General features: G+C 42.1%; 1 protein-coding gene across 2 annotated transcripts; it reads left to right on the top strand.

Annotated features, from left to right (window-relative positions):
* The first annotated feature begins 1,126 nt into the window (after nt 1-1,126).
* Nucleotides 1,127-18,841, top strand: LOC108348948 (uncharacterized). 2 transcript variants are annotated; one of them, XM_063280165.1, is made up of 2 exons: nt 1,127-3,395; nt 4,301-4,537. In XM_063280165.1, the coding sequence occupies exon 1, from the start codon at nt 2,484-2,486 to the stop codon at nt 2,940-2,942; it is 459 nt and encodes a 152-aa protein (XP_063136235.1). In that variant the 5' UTR covers nt 1,127-2,483; the 3' UTR covers nt 2,943-3,395; nt 4,301-4,537. The 2 variants fall into 2 exon arrangements, 1 of the variants encoding a protein (XP_063136235.1); XR_010061215.1 differs by lacking the exon at nt 4,301-4,537 and adding an exon at nt 8,835-18,841 and having other exon boundaries at nt 2,961-3,395.
* Nucleotides 18,842-20,780: the final 1,939 nt, after the last annotated feature.

Raw genomic sequence — 20,780 nt, 5'->3', positions numbered from 1 at the left:
CAGAAGGAAAACTGGAACAGTGGTTACTGCTTGCTTTGTTTTCCCAGGTTAGGATGATATAACAGCTTTATAAAGTATCCATCCTTGACAGAGCATGGGAAATTCTGAATGGAAACGAGAGGGAGATGGAGGAAAGGGAGACATGACGAGAGAAACAAGAGACCAAAGATAAAAGACGTGCTTTCTCAAACGTAGGAGGAACACGCAGATATAAAGAATCACACAGAACCAAGTCCCAGTCTGAGAGGGTTACTGCTGGGTTTCAAATCCAGGACAAGAAGCGCATATTTAACATATCAAGCAGGCCTGGCCTCTAGGTTCTTGGATCCCTCAGTTCTTACCTGTTACAGGGCTTGGCTGGCATACCCCGCTGTCGATGCTGAAGTTTCCAACCCAGGGGCAAGACTTCCTCTCACCCAATGGTTCTTCACTGTATAATCTAGACATTTTGGTACTCTCTCTCTCTCTCTCTTCTCCCTCTGCGAGCTGCTTTCTCTCTTTCTCCCCCTCCTCTCCTGTCTCCCTTTCCGAGGCAAGTTCACTAACCCCCTCCCGTGTGATCAGTGAATTAGACTGATAGCCGCCCCCCCCTCCAAACCTACCTTTATACTTTAATTTAGCTTTAATGGGTTCATTTCGTTGGCAGAGATACAAATTACTTTAAGTAGCAAAAATATGTAATGCTACCCCTCCTTTGTTTGTTTGTTTGTTTGTTTGTTTGTTTGTTTGTTTGAGACAGAGATTCTCCAAGTAGCCCTGGCTGCCCAGGAACTTGTTTGTAGATCTCTCAGCCACTCAATGCCAGCGGCTAAGCTGCATCATCACCAGTCGCCAACCTTTGCTTTCCTACGGTCTTAGGTGACCCCTGTGAAAGTCTTGCTCGATCCTCCGAAGGGATCTCAACCCACAGGTTGAGAAACCACTGCCCTATACAGTCTGGTCTACAGCCCAGCCTTATAGAGGCACTTTTCTCATTTGAGGTTCCCTCTTCTCAGATGACATTAATTTGTGTCAAGTTGACTTAAAAAAAAACTAGCCATGACACCCCCTCAGGTTAGTGATGTCATAATACCTGTCGCTTTTGGCCTTCTACCATCTTTTCTGCAAGGTGTGGGCCAGAAGTCATTCCTGTTTTACGAGCTGAGTTTTACTGGATGCTATACTGTATGTCAAGGGTTGACATTTTGTTTTTCTCCTTAAAAATTCCTTCCTTCCTGCCATTCAGCAGGGTCTCTCTATGTAGCCAGGCTGGCCTCACATAATCCATCCTTCCTCAGTATCTTGGTGTTTGTGAGTAACAAGCACGGAACACCTGCAGGCAGTTATTTGCAAAGATTTCCTTAAAAATTTTTTATGGTTTTAAAAACATTGTTAAAATTGTTTTGTTTTGTTTTGCTGGGGACTGAGCCCAGGGACTTGCACAGGGTCAGCAAGAGCTTAGTCACTGATCCAAATTGCCAATCCTGTGGATCAGTTTATATTTTTAAATATTAAAACTAGTGTTTCTTTTATAGTACCTATTACTAAGATACGAGCCTTATCAACGATCTCTAATAGCCCCCACATGTCCAGACATGTCCCCGAGATCCGGACGCATGGGATCCAAGTGCCCTCAAGCCATGTGTGAACCTGGCAATCTTTATTCCTTCTCCTGGGGGATTTCAGGCTATACATATAGAGTAGTACTCAGCCAAGACACCAAGGAGGTCCTTGAGAAAATTTCTAGGGCTCTTTCATAGGCAGCTTTCTCCCTTCCATTATTCTGTCCTGAAAATTTTAGCCACTTCAGCTTCATGAAACTAGTATTTAGGTCTTCCTAAATTAGTGAAATTAACATATCCCATTTGGATTTTCTCTCCCTATGTCAGTATCTAAAAATTTCCCCTTAGAAGTGTTGCCAAATACAAGCTTGTACTTTTACAAATACTTCTACAAAAAATGCCTTTTGGTTGTAATTTGAGGCAGAATAGAGAGAGAGGGACAATTATGGGGACACAGGAAAAAAAGGGGCTCCTGACTCTAGAGTCTGGTTGCTAAGATTCCAACACAGTCAACAATGCTTGCTGTGAACATTTTATTCACAGACAAAATCTTACTTTTATATATGGTCGGATTAAACAAGGATGTTGACATAGCAGTGATCCATGCTTGAGTCCTGAGCAGATGTGGCCAGCAGTTTTCTGGGACTCCCATGAAGAGAAACCCTACTTACTGTATAAAGTATGTCTTGATCACTTCCTTGTGTAACCCTTGTGGCTCCTAATTTTATGCTATCAGATTGTAATCCCATCCTAAGCATCCTGGTGCCACTCTATGATCTCATTTATTGAAAGAGAGGGGAACGTGTTTCCTAACAGGAATTTGAGATGTAACTTAAGAGCCATGAAAGTGGTATCCACAGCTACTGCTGCTGGTTGAAAATGTGACTTTCTAGCATCCCTGCCACCACGTCTCCTTGCTGCTTTTGTGCTCTCCCACCCGTCATGGCCAGCCTTAAGGACCTCGAAGCGAGGTGGCACCTGTTGGAAAGCCACAGCTCTGAGGACTGCACAAAGGAGCTAGTAGTAGGACTGACTCTTAGGAAGATGGGTGCCATGGCCAAACCAGACTGTGCCATTAATTTTGACGGCAATAACATCACCATCAAAACCGAGAGCAGGGTGAAGACGACGGGGTTTTCTTGTACTCTGGGAGGGAAGTCTCATCAAGCTGATTGCAGGAAACTGAGACGGACTGCCCCTTCCCAGATGGTGCCCTGGTGGAAAGGGGAGGAAAGCACAATAGCAAGAAAGCTGAAGGATGGGAAGATGGTGGTGGAACGTGTCATGAATAATGCTATCTGTACTCGGGTCTATGAGAAGGTGGAATGCGGGCTTCATCCTCATCCGGGGCAGGAGTCAGCTGTCAGAGTGAATAGGCTCAATTCAACGAGCAGGTCATAAACAACCACACTGCTTCACTTCTTCAGTTTTATTTTCCATGATTGTTCAATTCTCCTTATCGCAAACACTGCACATGTCAAACTGTTGGTTTATCCAGGATCAATCATTCCTTTGGTTAGTAAATAAACATGTTTGTGCAAAAAAAGAAAGAAGATAAAAGAAAATGTGACTTTCCTTTTCGAGGCTCACAACCCCAATCTCAGGAGTGTCTTGATCTTGGCCCGAGCACCTTTCTTTCTAACTTTCATGTTTAATTAAATCTGTTGAACTTACTTTCAAAAACAATTCTAACTGTGCTTCAAACCAGCTCATCCTGACTCCTTTTCCCAGAAGATATGAAGGATCCAGCTCCTCCTGAGTGGAAGTCCCTAGAGGATAAGGGTTCCTGAGACTGGGCAGCAATTCTGGGCCGGCTGGCTCCTCCATGCTTTCGCTGACAAGCTGAAATGTGAGGTGCGTATGAGATATAACAAGACTTCTCTAGCAACCCTACTTGTAGACAGAGCTCTGGGATCGTTTGTGGGGTTGATTGCAGTTTTCTGTACAGAATAAAAATCTTGACCATGCTGTAGCCTCACTACCACCACAGAGCTGTTTCTTGTATGCTGCACAGCTTTTTAGCCATTTACAACAGGAGGGTAATGCTGTCCTAGTTGCTCCTTTGTTAGAAATAGAGGCCTGTGATGCATCCTCAATGCAGCTGGGCCGGTGGCGCATATCTGCAATCTTAGCATTCAGGAGGTAGAAGCAGGATTGGCAGTTCCTGGATGGCTTTGGCTGCATAGTGAGACCCCTTCTCAAAATCAAACCAAACAATACTGACCCTTCTAGAAGTCCTCTACAGAGATCACTTAAAACAAGTACCCAAAGCTGAGTGTGGTTACTTTAATTCCAGCACCTTACGGGCAGAGGCAGGAAGATCACTGCAAGTTTAAGGGGCCAGCTTGGTCTACCTATCCAGATTCTATCTCACTGTCCCTCCCAAGGAGTAAATTAGTGTGTGACTGCTCCTTATGCCAGGCTTTTCATGTGTCTGTGTGAGAATGAGCTAACCCATTATTCAGAGGCTCTGCCATTTGGTGTTAATATAATTAAATAACAGCTTCCATATGTAGCCCAGGCTATCCTTTTATCTCTGTCTCTGTGTTCACCTTTAAAATAATAAGTTCCCCCATGATTAGTGGTGATCATAAGCTTTTATCTGCTTCAATGTCAGGTGTTCTGGAGAATTATAAGCCTGTGGGGTTTTCTTATCACTGCTTTTGTCCTGTTTTCTCCCCCACCCCCACTCCCACCCCCACCCCATCCTCTTCTCTCCTTCATTATCTCTCTTTTCCTGTTTTTTATTCTTTGGGAAGACCCAGTAAAAGGCCAGGCTCTGTTCATGATGGAGAGGAAATGGAGCCAGCATAGATGCTCATCAACAGATGGATGGACCGGATGGATGGATGAAGTGTGGTTCACATTCACATGGGATCTTTCTCAGTGGTAAAGAAAAACAAAATTGCAAAATCTGCAGGAAAAAAAATGTAGCTTGAAAGTCTCACACTGAGTCAAGTGACCCAAACAAAGAGACTGTTCTTGATTGTAACATGTATATACGTGTAAGTAAATATGTATAAACATGGATCAGAAAGTAGAATGGAGGTCAAGAAAGAGTAAAAAGGAGGTGTCAAGGAAGTGGGGGAGGCAAACGGTCACATATGACTTGAAAGCCTAAAGGGGGCTGCAGGTAGCAGAGACGAGAATGGTGAGAGGGGAGAAGCAACTATAACACGTTTTGTTTGAAAATGTCACTAGGATACATAACTAATTTTGTATACTAATTTAAAAGGAGAGAGAGTGAGAAGGAAGCAGGGAAGGAAGGAGGAGGAACAGGCATAGTGGGTCCTGTAACCTTGGCATTCAGGAGGCTGAAGTAGAGGGATCTTGAGTTTCTTGGCCAAATATTAGCTAGTGAATTTGAGAAAAGCCTCTTAAATGGTGGGAGGTGAATGGTGGGCAGTGGGTGTGACGATGGTGGGAAAGACAGAGAGTAAAGTCATCAGGGCAGATACAATACTGTAAACACAAAAGAAGAGACCAGGAGGTTAAGAACAATTGTATAAAGTCCACAGTCTCCAAGACCAGTATCTTAGTTAGGGTTTTACTGTTGTGAACAGACACCACAACCAAGTCAAGTCTTATAAAGGGCAATATTTAATTGGGGCTGGCTTACAGGTTCAGAGGTCATCGAGGTGGGAACATGGTAGCATCTAAGGCAGCCATGGTGCAGGCAGAGCATCTACATCTTCATCTGGAAGCTATGACTGACTTCCAGGTAGCTAGGGTGAGGGTATTAATGCCCAGTCCCACAGTGACACACCTACTCCAACAAGGCCCCATCTACTCCAACAAGGCCAAAACTCCAAATAGTGCCACTCCCTGGGCCAAGCACATACAAACCATCACAACCAGAATCAAAACCGGGTCATTTCTTGTAGGAAGCCTCTCTCTTTCCATTTTAGGGCTTTCTCAGGTCCTCCACACAGATCAGAGTAATTTGGGATTCAGTGTTCTGACATGATACTTCCCCTAATGCAATTCCTTTCAAGATGTCCAACGGACACAACATGAGACAAAGATTGGGAGCAAACAGCTTTGTTGAGGAGGTGAAGAAAAAGCTAGAGAACCTAGACAAGATGGGAGGAGCAGCCAGTCAAGTTTACAAAATCAAACCAGCAGAACAGCAAGGGCGGACACATGCGCCCTGGAGGCAGATTCGGTGCACCTGTGCAGGAAGCATGAGTAATAAATATCCTTCCTGGCCCAGCCCAGGGAGTGTGATCAGAGTCTGGCCTGGGTCTAGAGCACGAAGGGAAATCATCACAGAAAGCAATACTAAATGCTGGCAGTTGGCAGGTGGGCTTGACTGGGCCGGGAAGGGGTAGTCGGCTCCAGCAAGAAGGCACTGTACAGGAGTGCCCAATGAGTGGTGCTTGTGCAGTTCTCATGCACACTTTTCATCATTAGAACTGGAGATCATTAGAATTGGAGACAGCTTTAAATCCTAAAGAGTTGTTCATATGTATCATCTTGTAAGACCACTTATAAGAGCTGTGTTGTACAAGTAGAAAAGTCAGACAGAAAAATAACTTGGTCATTGGTGCTGAACACCTTTTAGGACATCTGAGTCTGGCCTTTTCCATGAGCACTTGTGAATTTCAAAGTTTTTCTTTGTTAATTTAGAGTCGCAGTCATCCTTATTTTGGAAACTCAAGACACCGGAGTGGGAAAATTTAGAAGTGAATTATAAAGTATTTTGGGATCTCAGTCTAAAAACCTCTTTTGGAAACACCCAAGCTAGCAGAGCATCTTAAGAACCTCACCAAACAATACAAACACAGAATAATATGGGTGGTTTAAGTCAAACAGTTGAATGCAACTATTGACATGCATTAAAAATTTTATTGTTAGTCATGCACACACATGTATTTGGGGGCATTTTATATGTGCCTGTGAATGCAGGTTCGTGAGTTATCTAGGAGGGAGTATCAGACCCCTGAAGCTGGAGTTACAGGCAGTCATGAGCCATCCGATGAAGGTGCTGAGGCCAGTAAGTGTTCCTAACCAGCCCGCATACATTTTTACATCAAATTCTCTTGAGGTAGAGATGTGTGTGTGAGAGTGTGTGTGTGTGTGTGTGTGTGTGTGTGTGTGTGTGTGTGCGTGTGTGTGTGAGTGTGTTAGTGTGTGTGCGTGTGTGTGTGAGTGTGTTAGTGTGTGTGTGCGCGTGTGTGTGTGAGTGTGTTAGTGTGTGTGAGTGTGTGTGTGTGAGTGTGTTAGTGTGTGTACGTTCGTGCGTGTGTGTGTGTGTGTGTGTGTGTGTGTGTGTGTGTGTGTTTTCTTGGTGACTTGGTTTAAATCAGTGTTTCCTCCTCCTCCGAGGACAGGTGAAGTGTGTTCCTTCCTGTAAAAGTCCTGAGGGAGATCCTGGAATGTGAAGTAGAGAATGTTGCACTCCTCAGCCTGGATTTCAGGACAGCTGAGGGGACAGTGTCTGAGAACAATGTCCAGAACGTCTCCCTCAGAAGCACAGCTTCTCATTGTAAAAACTACACAGCAGTCCTTTATTCTGGGTTAATGCAAAGCAGTGACCTTGCTGTCAGCCATCACAGCAGAGAAACTTGGACTGGTAGAAGCCATGGGGGGAAGGAGCACACGGGAAGAGCTGGAGAAGAGGGGTGTGTGTGTGTGTGTGTGTGTGTGTGTGTGTGTGTGTGTGTGTACAGGCACTACTTTTTCCACTGGATGGTTTTAGATCCTTTGTCAAAGATCAAGTGACCATAGGTGTGTGGGTTCATTTCTGGCTCTTTAATTGTATTCCATTGATTTACCTGCCTGTCTCTGTACCAACACCATGCAGTTTTTATCACTATTGCTCTGTAATACTGCTTGAGGTTAGGGATGGTGATTTCCCCAGAAGTTCTTTTATCGTTGAGGATAGCTTTTGCTATCCTGGGTTTTGTTATTCCAAATGAATTTGCAAATTGCTCTTTCTAACTCTATGAAGAACTGACTTGGAATTTTGATGGGGACTGCAGTGAATCTGTAGATTGCTTTTGGCAAGATGACTATTTTTACTGTATTAATCCTGCCAATCCATGAGCATGGGCGGTCTTTCCATCTTCTGAGATCATCTTCAATTTCTTTCTTCAGAGACTTGAAGTTCTTGTCATACAGATCTTTCCTTGCTTGGTTAGAGTCACACTGAGGTATTTTGTATCATTTGTGACTGTTGTGAAGGGTGTTGCTTCCCTAATTTCTTTCTCAACCTATTTATCCTTGAGTAGAGGAAGGCTACTGATTTCTTTGAGTTAATTTTATACCCAGCCACTTTGCTGAAGTTGTTTATCAGCTGTAGGTGTTCTCTGGTGAAATTTTTGGGTTCACTTAAGTATACTATCATATCATCTGCAAATAGTGATCCTGTTGACCTCTTTTTCTTGTCTAATTGCTCTGGCTAAAACTTCAAGTACTATATTGAATAAGTAGGGAGAGAGTGGGCACCCATGTCTAGTCCCTGATTTTAATGAGATTGCTTCAAGTTTCTCCCCATTTAGTTTGATGTTGGCTACTGGTTTGCTGTTTATTGCTTTTACTATGTTTAGGTATGGGCCTTGAATTCCTGATTTTTCCAAGACTTTTAACATGAAATGGTGTTGAATTTTATCAAATGCTTTCTCAGCATCTAATGAGATGATCATGTGGTTTTTTTCCCCCTTTGAGTTTGTTTGTATACTGGATTATGTTGATGGATTTCTGTATACTGAACCATCCCTGCATCCCTGGGATGAAGTCTACTTGATCATGGTGAATGATTGTTTTAATGTGTTCTTGGAATCAGTTTACGAGAATTTTATTGAGTATTTTTGCATCGATGTTCATGATGTCCTGAGGAAAATTGGTCTGAAGTTCTTTTTCTTTGTAGGGTCTTTGTATAGTCATATTAAATCTTTACTTGCAAGCTAATAATTAAGCCCAATAATCTTATGTCAGCAGGGAAGCACTGAGGTGGCATAGACAGGGTAGTCCTCAGTAACATCTGTTCATTTGCTTTTCGCTCTTTTAACAATTGATTTTCATTTCTTGTGCATTGGAGTTTGGTTTGCATGTCTGTCTATGTGAAGGTTTCAGATCCCTGGGCCTGGAGTAACAGGCAGTTGTGAGCTGCCATGTAGGTACTGGGAACTGGAGCCAGGTCCTCTGGAAGAACAGTTTCTAACTCATGAGTTATCTCTTCAGCCTGCCCCCCGCCCCCAAGTTTTCTTAAGGGAAAGTGAGCACCATCGAAGGTTTACCACTTCAGAGGAACCTTTCCTGAAACTAAGACATTTTCTTTTCATGTTTCAGGGCTGTCTTGCCTCTGGCCTCTTTAGTTTAACCAGCAAAGCTAGGAAAGACAAAAGAAGCATGTTCGGGGACAAAGAGTCATCAGAGCAGGGCAGGATTGGACGTGACAAAAGGTACAGTTGCTCTCATTTGATGATTAGATGGTACAGTATCAGGCACACAATGCTAATATCTCTATGTATGTATCACCAGGACAGCTTTGTGATGGTTAGTATTGGTCGTCAACTTGAGAGAACCTGGAAGGGGGCCTCTGCATGATTTTCTTGATGACATTCATGGAGGCGAAAATGGAACGTTTTACGTAGAAGAGAGTTGGCGGTACTAGTGAGCACCTGTGCATTCCCTCATCTCTATTCCAGCTGCTCTATTCTGCTGCTCTAACTTGCCTACCATCACGGACTGTCCTTTGAAGTATAAATCGAAACAAACCCTTTCTCCCCTCAGTTGCTGTTGTCAGGGTAGTTTATTACAGCAACAAGAAAAGAAAGTAAGGTGAGCTTTAATCATGGAGTTTCATGAACTCAGTGCCTTTTCTATACAAGTATAAACCCACACATTTTGAAGAATATCTAGCTAAACACTAAAAATTATCTGTGGCGTCACATTCTTTACTCCACATATTTATGTGTTTGCTGTGTATATATACACACACATATAACATCTCTATATGTAATTCACGTTATGGAGCACTGTGCAGAGAATGTCCTAGAGTGAGTGGTTTTAAGAGAGATGCCTCTGACTCTCTCTCACATCTGAGAATGAGGATTTGAGCAAATTATTTCTAGGAGACCCTGACTGGTAAGGCAGGCATGCATTGCGGACATCTTAGCAATTTGGGGCTCTCGTTGGCTACCCACATCCACCTGTCCTAATTGTCTGAAAAGTTATTTATTTATATTTTACCTAAAATATATCATTCCGTCCACCTTCACACTGGGCAGCCTAATCCCTTTACCTGCATGTACCATGCACACGCCTCTCTGAAAGATGCACCCAGTGACTTTGGATTTCCACTCAACATAAATGCACACGCACCCCTCTCTGAACAATGTGATGGGTTTCTTTTACCTTGAAAACCGTCAAACTTAGATTGTATTCAGTTCCATGATCCCTATGTCTGGACAGAATGGAAAGGCTGACAGCTCTGGTTGAGACGAATGTGCAATAAGGCAAAATTGTGGCCTTTTAGGAACAATATCCCAACTTATGCCTTTGCATAATTGTATACATATTATGGGGGAGGGACATGCACTATAAATGTGACCTGATGTACCAAAATAGAAAACCACCCAAACTATCTCCCTGGTAAACAACCAAATTTTCTCTTAAATCCCCAATGAGAGAGCCATATTTGGACCCATCCTATACTCCCTCATGTGGCCTGCTGCTATCTTGTGATGTGTTTTCTGAACTGTCCTAGAGATTTCCTTTGAAGAGTTTGTGACTTGTGTAATTTGTCTTTTCGGATAAGAGACCAAGGACCCAGAAACATCTGAAGAAACATCTCAAGCCCTACTCATGGCCACACTGGAACCTTGCTCTCAAGCCCGTTTAGATTCATGCTGCAATTATGCTCTGCTTCTTGTCTTTGGCACGTGGGTTTCTCCAGAGTCCAGCAGCAGTCCTGATGTGGCTACCATATGGACTCAAACTGTTCCAGCGGCTGATTCCTGTTCAGCCCCCATCAACGCAGCATGCTAACTACTTTTAAAAAGTTCCATTACAGCTCCCCATCTGATGCTGCTGTCTGGGGTTGGAGCCTTTAGAGGAAGGTCTGGCTAGCAGAGAATGGTCACTATGGGTGAGTCTCTGAAAGTCTGGCCAGATCCTCAGTTCCAGAACTGCTCTCTGCTTTGCTAATGTGTACACAGTTGCTACCTTAACCTCTCTCCACGCTTCCCCACCCAGGATGGACTGAGACCCTCTGAAAGTATAAGGTGAAACTCCCTTGTTTGTCACAAATTTTGCCATAGGAATGCCAAAGTAAGACAAGTTTCAATTTTATCTCTTTTTCTTTTTCTGAAATAGGTCCTACTATGCAACCCTGGGTAGCCTAGAAATCTGTGTAGCCCCAGGCTGGCCTCAGAGACCTGCCTGTCTCCTTTCTAGGACGACAGAATCAAATACACTACACCAGTGTATTTATTCATATTTAAATGATTGTTCTTTTGTTTATGAAGTAGATTCTATCTGGCCCAGACTGTTGTTGGATTCAGAATCTTGCTACCATAATACCCTAAAACTAGGATTACAGAAATGCACCTCTCCACCTATTTTTCAGGTTAACTGCATCTGGAATCAACTAAAACCCAGAGCTGGGCACCCCTGTGAGACTTTTCTTGAATTCTTTGAGGTAGGAATACCCACCCTAAATCTGGGCCACACCTTCTTCTAGTAGCCTACATGAAGGACAAGGGAGGAAGCTTTTGCTTTTTGCCTGTTTGCCATTATGCTTGCTGGCAAGCTCATCTATCCTGCTGCTGGGTGATTCCTTTGCTGATATTCAAATGTACTTACTTCTTCAAGATTCCAATGGATTTTGAAGACCAGCCGAGTCGTCCATTCTTATGGTCTGAACAATTATTGGATTCTTGACTTTGTTAGAAGACAGCCATTGTTGGAATAGACCCACAGCCAGGAAGCCACTCTAATAAATCCACTCTCTATCAGTAGTGTTCTACAGAACGAATTCAGACGGTGGTACCAGGAGTGGGGTAGGTGTTCTGACTTCAAATGATCCTATCATTACAAGTTTGCCTAGATGCTTCCCTTTTAGTTGACTGCAGATATAGCCAAGGTGATACCAAGATCAGCTATCACACATGATCTAACTGTATAGCCCACATAGACAGCAACCGTGGCAATCCATGGCATGAGCCACCATGCCCAGCTTCCTTGTCTGTCAATGCTGTACTCAGGGTTTCCTATTTAGTAGCAAAATGTTTCTTAACTGTGTCTTCACATGCTTTCTCTGGATTCTGTATATTTTCTGATTATTTATTAGACTTAAGGTGTATCATTCTTTCATATTCATGTTTTTTTTTTTTTTTTTTTTTGTAACTGCTCAACTTTCTGAACAGCATGTTTCAACCTGTCAGGGATGGCTTTAAACTGTGCCAAGCTGAATGCAGACATGGTACCAGTGCACCTTCTCAAATTAGTGTGATTAGTCATTTGGATGCTGCTGGAAAACTTGGACAAAGCACATTGTTCTGTTTCTAAAAAAATCATGAAGTTTTTGTTTTCCGAGACTAGGTCTTGCTAGCTTTGTCTCACACTTAAGAGTGGGGGTTTAGGGCCTTGGACATGCTAAGCACATATCCTATGACTGGGCACACTGCCAGCCTTAGACATAATTTGATGACTGTAGTTTTCTAAACTATTAAAGCCAATGAATGTATTGGACTCTGAAGCAACAGCTAACTGTGAGAGGGCTGTAAAACAAACCTGAATGCAAACAGAAGAGCCTGAGAAACCACTTGCAATAACACAAGACTTTATTTATGTGGGGCATGGGGATGGGGGTGGGGAGGGGTGGAGCTTGGGATAAGTTACTATTTAAGAGCTCTTGCTGCCCTTCCAGGACTCAGGTCTCAACACTGAGGTTGGGCAGATCACAACAGCCTGTAACTCCAGCCCCAGGGGACACAATGCCCTCTCTGGTCTCCATGAACACTAGCACATGTGAACATATTCATTTCTCTTCCTTGCTGGCAATTCAGGAATTCTAACTATCATGTTTCTAGTGGTGTTGGAGAGGTATCCCGGGACCACTTTGAGCAACACACACTTACCCACTTCATATGACCACTCCGTTGCTCAGGTTTCTGGTCGGGTTGTTTAGGGCACACCATGTATGCTGTACTGCAGAGCATCTTGCCCATGCAGTCGTAGTGATGACTCTTCCAAGTGTCATACAGACTCAGCTATTCTGTTTTTATTTTCTCATGGTAGACCTGGAAGGCTTAGAAACCTGGCTGTGACAGTCAGAAGAGCTCCAAATACTACAAAGTCTTCGATGGCAGTATAGATGCCTTCTGACTTTGCAAAAGAAACAATGGACTTAAATGCAAATGTTTCACTGGACTAAATCTTGTAATATAGAATTCTATTTAGAAGCTTTGATTTATATTTTATTCACTGAGTTTGAAAGGAACAGTACTTTTTTTCAAAGGGTCGCTCAGCAGCCCAGTGTGGCTTGAAATTCATGGCAATCGTGAGCTACCTACCAGGCCAAGTTCTTGTTTTAACATTCTGATTCAGACTGCCCTATGTCCACAAATCTGCCTCCCCCAGGTCAATCTGAAACTGCCTTAAGCAGTCACTTTGGAATATATTACATTTTTATTCCTGCGATGCCAGGGATCAAAATGCACTGTACATGTGTGGCAAGCACTCTACCCTGGACATTTCACCTCAACCACGTACCAGTTATTTGGGGGTGGTGGTGAATCTGAGTTACTAAAGGAATAACACTACAAAACAGCACTCCCCCTTTTTTCCAATATAGGAGTTTGTTTTCTGTGATAGGGTGTACTCAGCTCCAGCTGGCCTTGAACTTCTGTTCCTGTGTGCTCAGATTACAGGTGTGGGCCTTAATTTTATTCTTTTTTTTTTTTTTTTTTTTTTGGTTCTTTTTTTAGGAGCTGGGGACCGAACCCAGGGCCTTGCGCTTCCTAGGTAAGTGCTTTACCACTGAGCTAAATCCCCAGCCCCTTAATTTTATTCTTAAACCATACTCCTAACTCCTTTTCCTGAGTGTTCTGATTGTATTATGCATCATGTTTAGTCATGGCTGCCAAGAGGAAATACGAAGTCCGAGTCCATCTGGATTCACACAAGCCAACTTAACAGCTTTCAGCTGAACACCATTTGTAGACTCTATTCTTCCTGCTCTTTCTATAGCTGTTTTTAAAGCTCAAATGTCAAGTAGGTCACTTCCAGGCTAGTGGTGTTTGTTTCCTTCCTCAGCATTAGTCATCCCTATTCAGTCAGAGGCATCGTTTATTTGGAAATAGGAAAAACACTGTCTCTCTCATTTCTGAGAACTGTACCTCAATCTAATCTCTAGTATACACTGCGCTCAGTGTTATAATCTCTAGTAAATGGGCACTATAAATAAACTCTTATCCATGTAGCCATACTGGTTAGGAACTGACATATTAAAAAGTTATTTCACCCTGTAAGCAAAATAAGTAAGCATTGATTAAATCATTAAGAAATAGGAAAGGAACATTATGATGAAAATTTAGTCATTAAAATTCAGAATTTAGCATTGGAGAGCAAATCGATTTGTGCTGCAAAGTTCAAAGGGGTCATTGAAGCAACTCCAGCACATGGCAGTCTGAGGCAGGAGGGTAGCATGGTCAAGGAAGCCTGGCCTCTGTAGCTAGAATACAAAAGAATTAGTCATATTACTTAAAGGAAGATAATAGCATCTAGGAGCCTCACCACAGTATTGCTAATCAATCAACTTGGAGCAAGCAGCTCCTCGCCTGGTTTCTTTGTGCATTTCTAAAATGCAGGGTCAGGCTATACAGTCACCAAGCGTAAGATTTCCAGGTTTACTTTGCTTTCTGTAATGTAATTCCTGTCTAGGGAAAGCTGTCTTAAGCCAAGTGTTGGTTATGTAGAATTCATAAATGTACCAAGAATATGACAATTGCTTCCAGCTACAATTTCAAAGCTCATTTTATTTATTAAGCTCTTAAACAGAATGCCTATACGTATTAAGAAAAAGAACTGCCAAGTAGCAGGCACATTACCACACTTGGGAGGCGGAGGCTGGCAGTTCTGAGTTCAAAACCCTGTCTTAAAAACAGATTGCGATATATCTATACATATAATAGATAGAGATAGATAGATAGATAGATAGATAGATAGATAGAGATAGAGATTTATAGATATATATCTCTATCTATCCATCCATCCCCCTTACATAGGACAAAGAACTGGTAAATTTGCCAAGGTTCATGTTCAGAAAAGTATGACACTGATAAAATATTGTTACAATTTTCTGATCTACCAAAAGGCAAGTATGTAGTAAATAAGCCTACATTAAAAACCCCACAACTTTGGGTTAAACAAACATTGTCTCTTAAACCACAAACCAAAGAAAAATTAGCAGAAGGAAACAAATAATGATTGAGATAAAGAGACTAAAGAAAACAACAGAAATGATCAATGAAACATATTAGACTGGTCTGAGAGACGCATGGGTTTCCACAGCAGGCCAAAGAGCTGGCTTTCTGAAAAGACTGACAAACCTTTACTTGGATTAACCAAGAAGAGGTGTAGGTGCCACACACAAAGAGGCGAGAACATAATAACCAACATCATTCAAGGGCTCAGTAGGGACTATAGTGGAGAATTACATGCTAACTGAAAAGTCCTCTAGAACAGAATTCTTTTTTTTTTTTTTTTTTTTTTTGGTTCTTTTTTTCGGAGCTGGGGACCGAACCCAGGGCCTTGCGCTTCCTAGGTAAGCGCTCTACCACTGAGCTAAATCCCCAGCCCCTAGAACAGAATTCTTAATACCTACGTCGTACAGAAATAGATCCATGAGACCTTAAACAGACCAGTTAACAGAAGATTGAATCTGTTGTTAAATCTCTCAACCAAAGCTTTGTCAGATGGCTTCATGGATGGATTCTGTCAAAACTAAGAGAATTAATTACTTACTTTCAACCCATTCAAAAGGCATAAATGGGAGGGAATATATCTGTTAAAAGTTTCAATGGGACCCACTTGGTATCTGGCTAAAGTGCTGTTTTGGGAGGTTGTGGGATCTTTACCCGATGTATGGCGTAGGGCCGGACAGGAGGAAGTGGGTCCTAAGGAATGAGCTGTCTGGGTTGCTACCCAGGTCTGGGCTCAGAACAGACTGCACTTCAGTGATGTGAACAGGCAGGCAGTCTCCTGCTGCCATGAACTGTATCATCCTGGCTAGAATAGAATATACCCTCAAATGGCAAGCTAAGATAAATCTCCCTCCTTTAAAGAGATCTTTAAATTGTCTCTTATCAGGTATTTTGATCACAGTGGCACACTTTCCAAACCCATTCTTAGCAGCTGGTACCACACAAGGACACACCACAAAAAGAAAACAATATTCCTCATGAACAGAGATGCAAAAATCTTGCAAAAGAACCAGTAAGACCATCAGTGAAGTACACACAGAAGTGAAATGGTGAGGGGCTAGGAAAGAAACATTGATTAAGACCCTTGCCTTTGGACATCTGGCTTCTTAAACTAAGAGAATTTAAATTTTGCTGTCAAACCCCAAAATGGTTGAGCTGGTTTAAGTCTAGAGATGATAGCATGCCAATCACCAACAGGATGAAGGATTAAAGAACACATGATCATCTCAAATGTGCAAAAAATTTTTTTCATTAAGTTCAATGATGCATTGCGATAAAAACATGAAAGATTCAGAAAAACCACCTTAACCGAACAAGTACATAGACGAACCCAGTCAGTGTTGCAGTGAGTGAGGAAAAGCTGAGAGCAGTACCAACAGCAGTAAGCGGCTTTCATGGACACTGGTCCTATTCAGCACAACACAAAGAGATTTGGTTAGAAAAAACCACACAAGAACAACACAAAAAGCATATGAATAGGAAGGAAATCAAATTATTCCTGTGTGCAGGTGATACTACATTTAGAAAAGCTCAAGGTTCTATAAAAAGATCAGAAAGAATAAGCAAATTCAATAATGTAGATTCAAAATTAATAGCTTTTCTACACATTAGTACAAAACGGGCTAAAAACCAGCTGGGGGGAGGTGGCCCACGCCTTTAGTCCCACACTATCGAGGCAGAGTCAAATGGATCCCCAAGTTCGCTGCTAGTCCGATCTACAGAGTGAGTTCCAGAACAGCCAGGACTATACAGAGAAACCCTGTCTTGAAAAACAAGAAAAGAAAAACAGTAGCCTTCTTCTACTCAAAGGATAAACAGGCTCAGAAAGAAATTAGAGAAACGACACCCTTTACAATAGTCACAAATAACATAAAATACCTCAGTGTGACTCTAACCAAGCAAGGAAAGATCTGTATGACAAGAACTTCAAGTCTCTGAAGAAAGAAATTGAAGATGATCTCAGAAGATGGAAAGACCGCCCATGCTCATGGATTGGCAGGATTAATACAGTAAAACTAGTCATCTTGCCAAAAGCAATCTACAGATTCACTGCAGTCCCCATCAAAATTCCAAGTCAGTTCTTCATAGAGTTAGAAAGAGCAATTTGCAAATTCATTTGGAATAACAAAACCCAGGATAGCAAAAACTATCCTCAACAATAAAAGAACTGGGGAAATCTAACCTCAAGCAGTATTACAGAGCAATAGTGATAAAAACTGTATGATATTGGTACAGAGACAGGTGGGTAGATCAATGGAATAGAATTGAAGACCCAGAAATGAACCCACACACCTATTATGGTCAGTTAATCTTTGACAATGGAACTAAAACCATTCGGTGGACAAAACACCGCATTTTCAACAAATGGTGCTGGTTCAACTGGAGGTCTGCCTGTAGAAGAATGCAGATCGATCCATTCTTATCTCTTTGTACAAAGCTCAAGTCCAAATGGATCAAGGACCTCCACATCAAACCAGATACATGCAAACTAATAGAAGAGAAAGTGGGGAGGAGTCTCAAACACATGGGCACAGAGAAAAATTTCCTGAACAGAACACCAGTGGCTTATGCTCAAAGCTTCTGTAAGGTAAAGGACACTGTCATTAGGACAAAATGGCAACCAACAAATTGGGAAAATATCTTTACCAATCGTACATCCTATAGAGGGCTAATATTTAATATATACAAAGAACTCAAGAAGTTAGACTCCAGAGAATCAAATAATCCTATTAAAAATGGGGTACAGAGCTAAACAAAGAATTTTCAATGAGGAATACCGAATGGCTGAGAAGCACCTAAAGAAATGTTCAACATCTTTTGTTGTCAGGGAAATGAAAATCAAAACAAGCCTAAGATTCTACCTCACACCAGTCACAATGTGACAGCTGATGCTGCCGAGGATGTGGGGAGAAAGAGGAACACTCCTCCATTGTTGGTGGGATTGCAAGCTGGTACAACCATTCTGAAAATCAGCCTGGAGGTTCCTCAGAAAATTGGACATAGTGCTACCTGAGGACCCAGTTATATCACTCCTGGGCATATACCCAAAAGATGCATATAACAAGGACACATGCTCCACTATGTTCATAGCAGCCTTATTCATAATAGCCAGGAGCTGGAAAGATCCCAGATGCCCTTCAACAGAGGAATGGCTACAGAAAATGTGGTACATCTACACAATGGAGTGCTATTCAGCTATAAAAAACAATGACTTCATGAAATTCATAGGCAAATGGATGGAACTAGAAAATATCATCTTACATGGTACAACCCAATCATAGAAAAGCATACATGGTATGCACTCATTGATAAGTGGATATTAGCCCAAAAGCTCAGATTACCCAAGATACAATCCACAGACCACATGAAGGTCAAGAAGGGCAACCAGAGCGCAAGGCCCTGGGTTCGGTCCCCAGCTCCGAAAAAAAGAACAAAAAAAAAAAAAAAAAAAAGAAGGGCAACCAGCCCATATACATACAGCCACCAAACCCAGACAATATTGCTGATGCCAAGAAGTGCATGCTGACAGGAGCCTGATATAGCTGTCTCCTGAGAGGCTCTGGCAGAGCATGACGAATACAGAGGCAAATGCTTGCAGCCAACCATTGAACTGAGAACGGGGTCCCTATTCGAGGAATTAGAGAAAGGATTGAAGGAGCTGAAGGAGTTTACAACCCCATAAGCACAATATCAACCAACCAGAGCTCCCAGGGACTAAACAACCATCCAAAGACTACACATGGACAGACCCAGGGCTCCAGCTGCATATGTAGCAGAGGATAGCCTTGTTGGGCACCAATGGGAGGAAAAGCCCTTGGTCCTGCCAAGGCTGGACCCCAAGTGTAGGGGAATGTCAGGGTGGGAAGGTGGAAGGGGTGGGTGGTTGGGTAGGGGAACACCCTCATAGAAGAAAGGGGAGGGGGATGCTATAGGGGGCTTATGACGGGAAACTGGGAAAGGGGATGACATTTGAAATGTAAATAAAAAATCCAATAAAAAAAGCGAGAAAAGAAAAATAACAAAAAGAAAGTTGCTAAAATAATGAAAGCAATCTTAAAACAACTACAATAAAATGGTGTAAAACTTAACCAAAGAAGCTGTCTGTAATGATAATTACAAAACACTAATGAGAAATATGAGACACAAAAAGTAAAATGCAAATATTTCTATTTTTACTGACAGAAAAATCAATTTTTTTTAGAAGTTCATATTTCTTAAAGTGATCTCTATTTGGATGCAACCCCCATCAAAAGGCCAGTATCATTATTCTTCACAGAAATAAGAAGTAGAAATAACAATGCTGAAGTTCATGTGGAAGCACAAAAGCCTCCAAATAGCAATCTTGGGCAACATGAGCAAAGCAAGGTGCGTCACAGTACTGGTAAGTCAGACTACAGGGTCATAACAGAGGAACCTGACGTGCTATCACTGGAGACAGAAATAAACAGACACACCTGCAGCCAGCTCATTCTTACCAAAAGCACCATAAACATGCCCAGGAGAATGGGTAGCCTCTTCAATAAACAGTACCAGGAAGGTAGCTGCTACTTCTATTCTATGCAAAAAAAACAACTCCAAGTGGACCCAGGGCCTAAAGGAAAGAGCTGACACCCTCAAACTTCTAGGGAAAATAGAAATGAAATACTTGAGAAACTGGTAAGAGCGATGGCTAGTTGGATAGGACCCTAAACACAGGAAACAATTCTAAGAATCAAACTCACTAAGTTTGCTTTATACTGTTTGTTTTGTCTGTTTCTGTTTCTCAAGACAGGGTTTCTGTGTAGCCTGGCTGTTCTGAAACTTGGTTTTTAGATCAGACTAGCCTCAAACTCCGAGATCCACCTGCCTTTGCCTTCCAAGTGTCAGGATTAAAGGTGTGTACCCCCACCCCGACTCTTGCTTTTCATCGTTAATCTGGATCTTTTAATGGGTTTCTTAAAGATGTACGCCAAACCTGGCTTGTTAGGGCTGCCGAGGAACAAGTGCTGACCTTAACTCTGGCCACAGTTAGAGAGACGGGAGCTGAGACAGTGATGGGCTACTGTGCTGTAACAGGCACTGCTTAGCTCTGTCTACTGCTTGCTCTACTTAAACTTAAAGCTAATGTCAGGACTCCAAATATGGATCTGAAAAGAGGGCTCACTGGATCTCTGCCTTTCTCCTCAGCGTGGCCCTCCGTTTTTGACTTACTTTTTACTACTGCTTAATTGGCTTCTTGAAACTGTCTGGGCCCAGGCACTGACCAATGAAATAATTAGTATAGTAACAAGCAGATTAGTGAACAAGTAAAATGTGTCACACTCCCACAGCAGAGCATTAACTTTTAACTATAAGGAATGAAATCCTACCATAAGCAATAAGATGAATGAAATTAAAGGACATTATGTTAAGTAAATAAACCAGATACAGAATGATAAACATAACATTTTCTTTTCGATATAAAAACTAAAACAGTTGACCTAAAAGTAGAACACTGAAGACGGTCATGGTGGTGCACATCTTTGATCCCAGCTCTTGGGAGGTAGGAGGCAGGTGCATGTCTGTGAAATCAAGGTCAGCCTGGTCTACACAGCAAATTCCAGGATAGCCAGGGCTACATAATGAGACCCTGTCTTAAAAAAAAAATCAAACCAGCCAACCAATCAGCAAACCAACCAAAACAAATGTAGGATTCTTATTGTTAGAGACTGAGAAGGAGGTAGAAAATAGAAAGCTACAGCCATTCACATATGTGGAAATAGCAACGTAACTTTCTAATGTGTAATTAGAATGTAAAAAAAATTTTTTTAAAAAATATAGAAAACTT

The sequence above is a fragment of the Rattus norvegicus genome, chromosome 1 (genome assembly GCF_036323735.1).
Source record: "Rattus norvegicus strain BN/NHsdMcwi chromosome 1, GRCr8, whole genome shotgun sequence".
In the NCBI taxonomy this organism is placed as follows: domain Eukaryota; kingdom Metazoa; phylum Chordata; class Mammalia; order Rodentia; family Muridae; genus Rattus; species Rattus norvegicus.
Note: the sequence above shows the minus strand (reverse complement) of the source record. Positions and strands in the feature narration are given on the sequence as shown.

Coding starts and splice junctions, on each gene's coding strand:
- LOC108348948 (XM_063280165.1), top strand. CDS start 2,484: ATGGCCAGCCTTAAGGACCTCGAAGCGAGGTGGCACCTGTTGGAAAGC.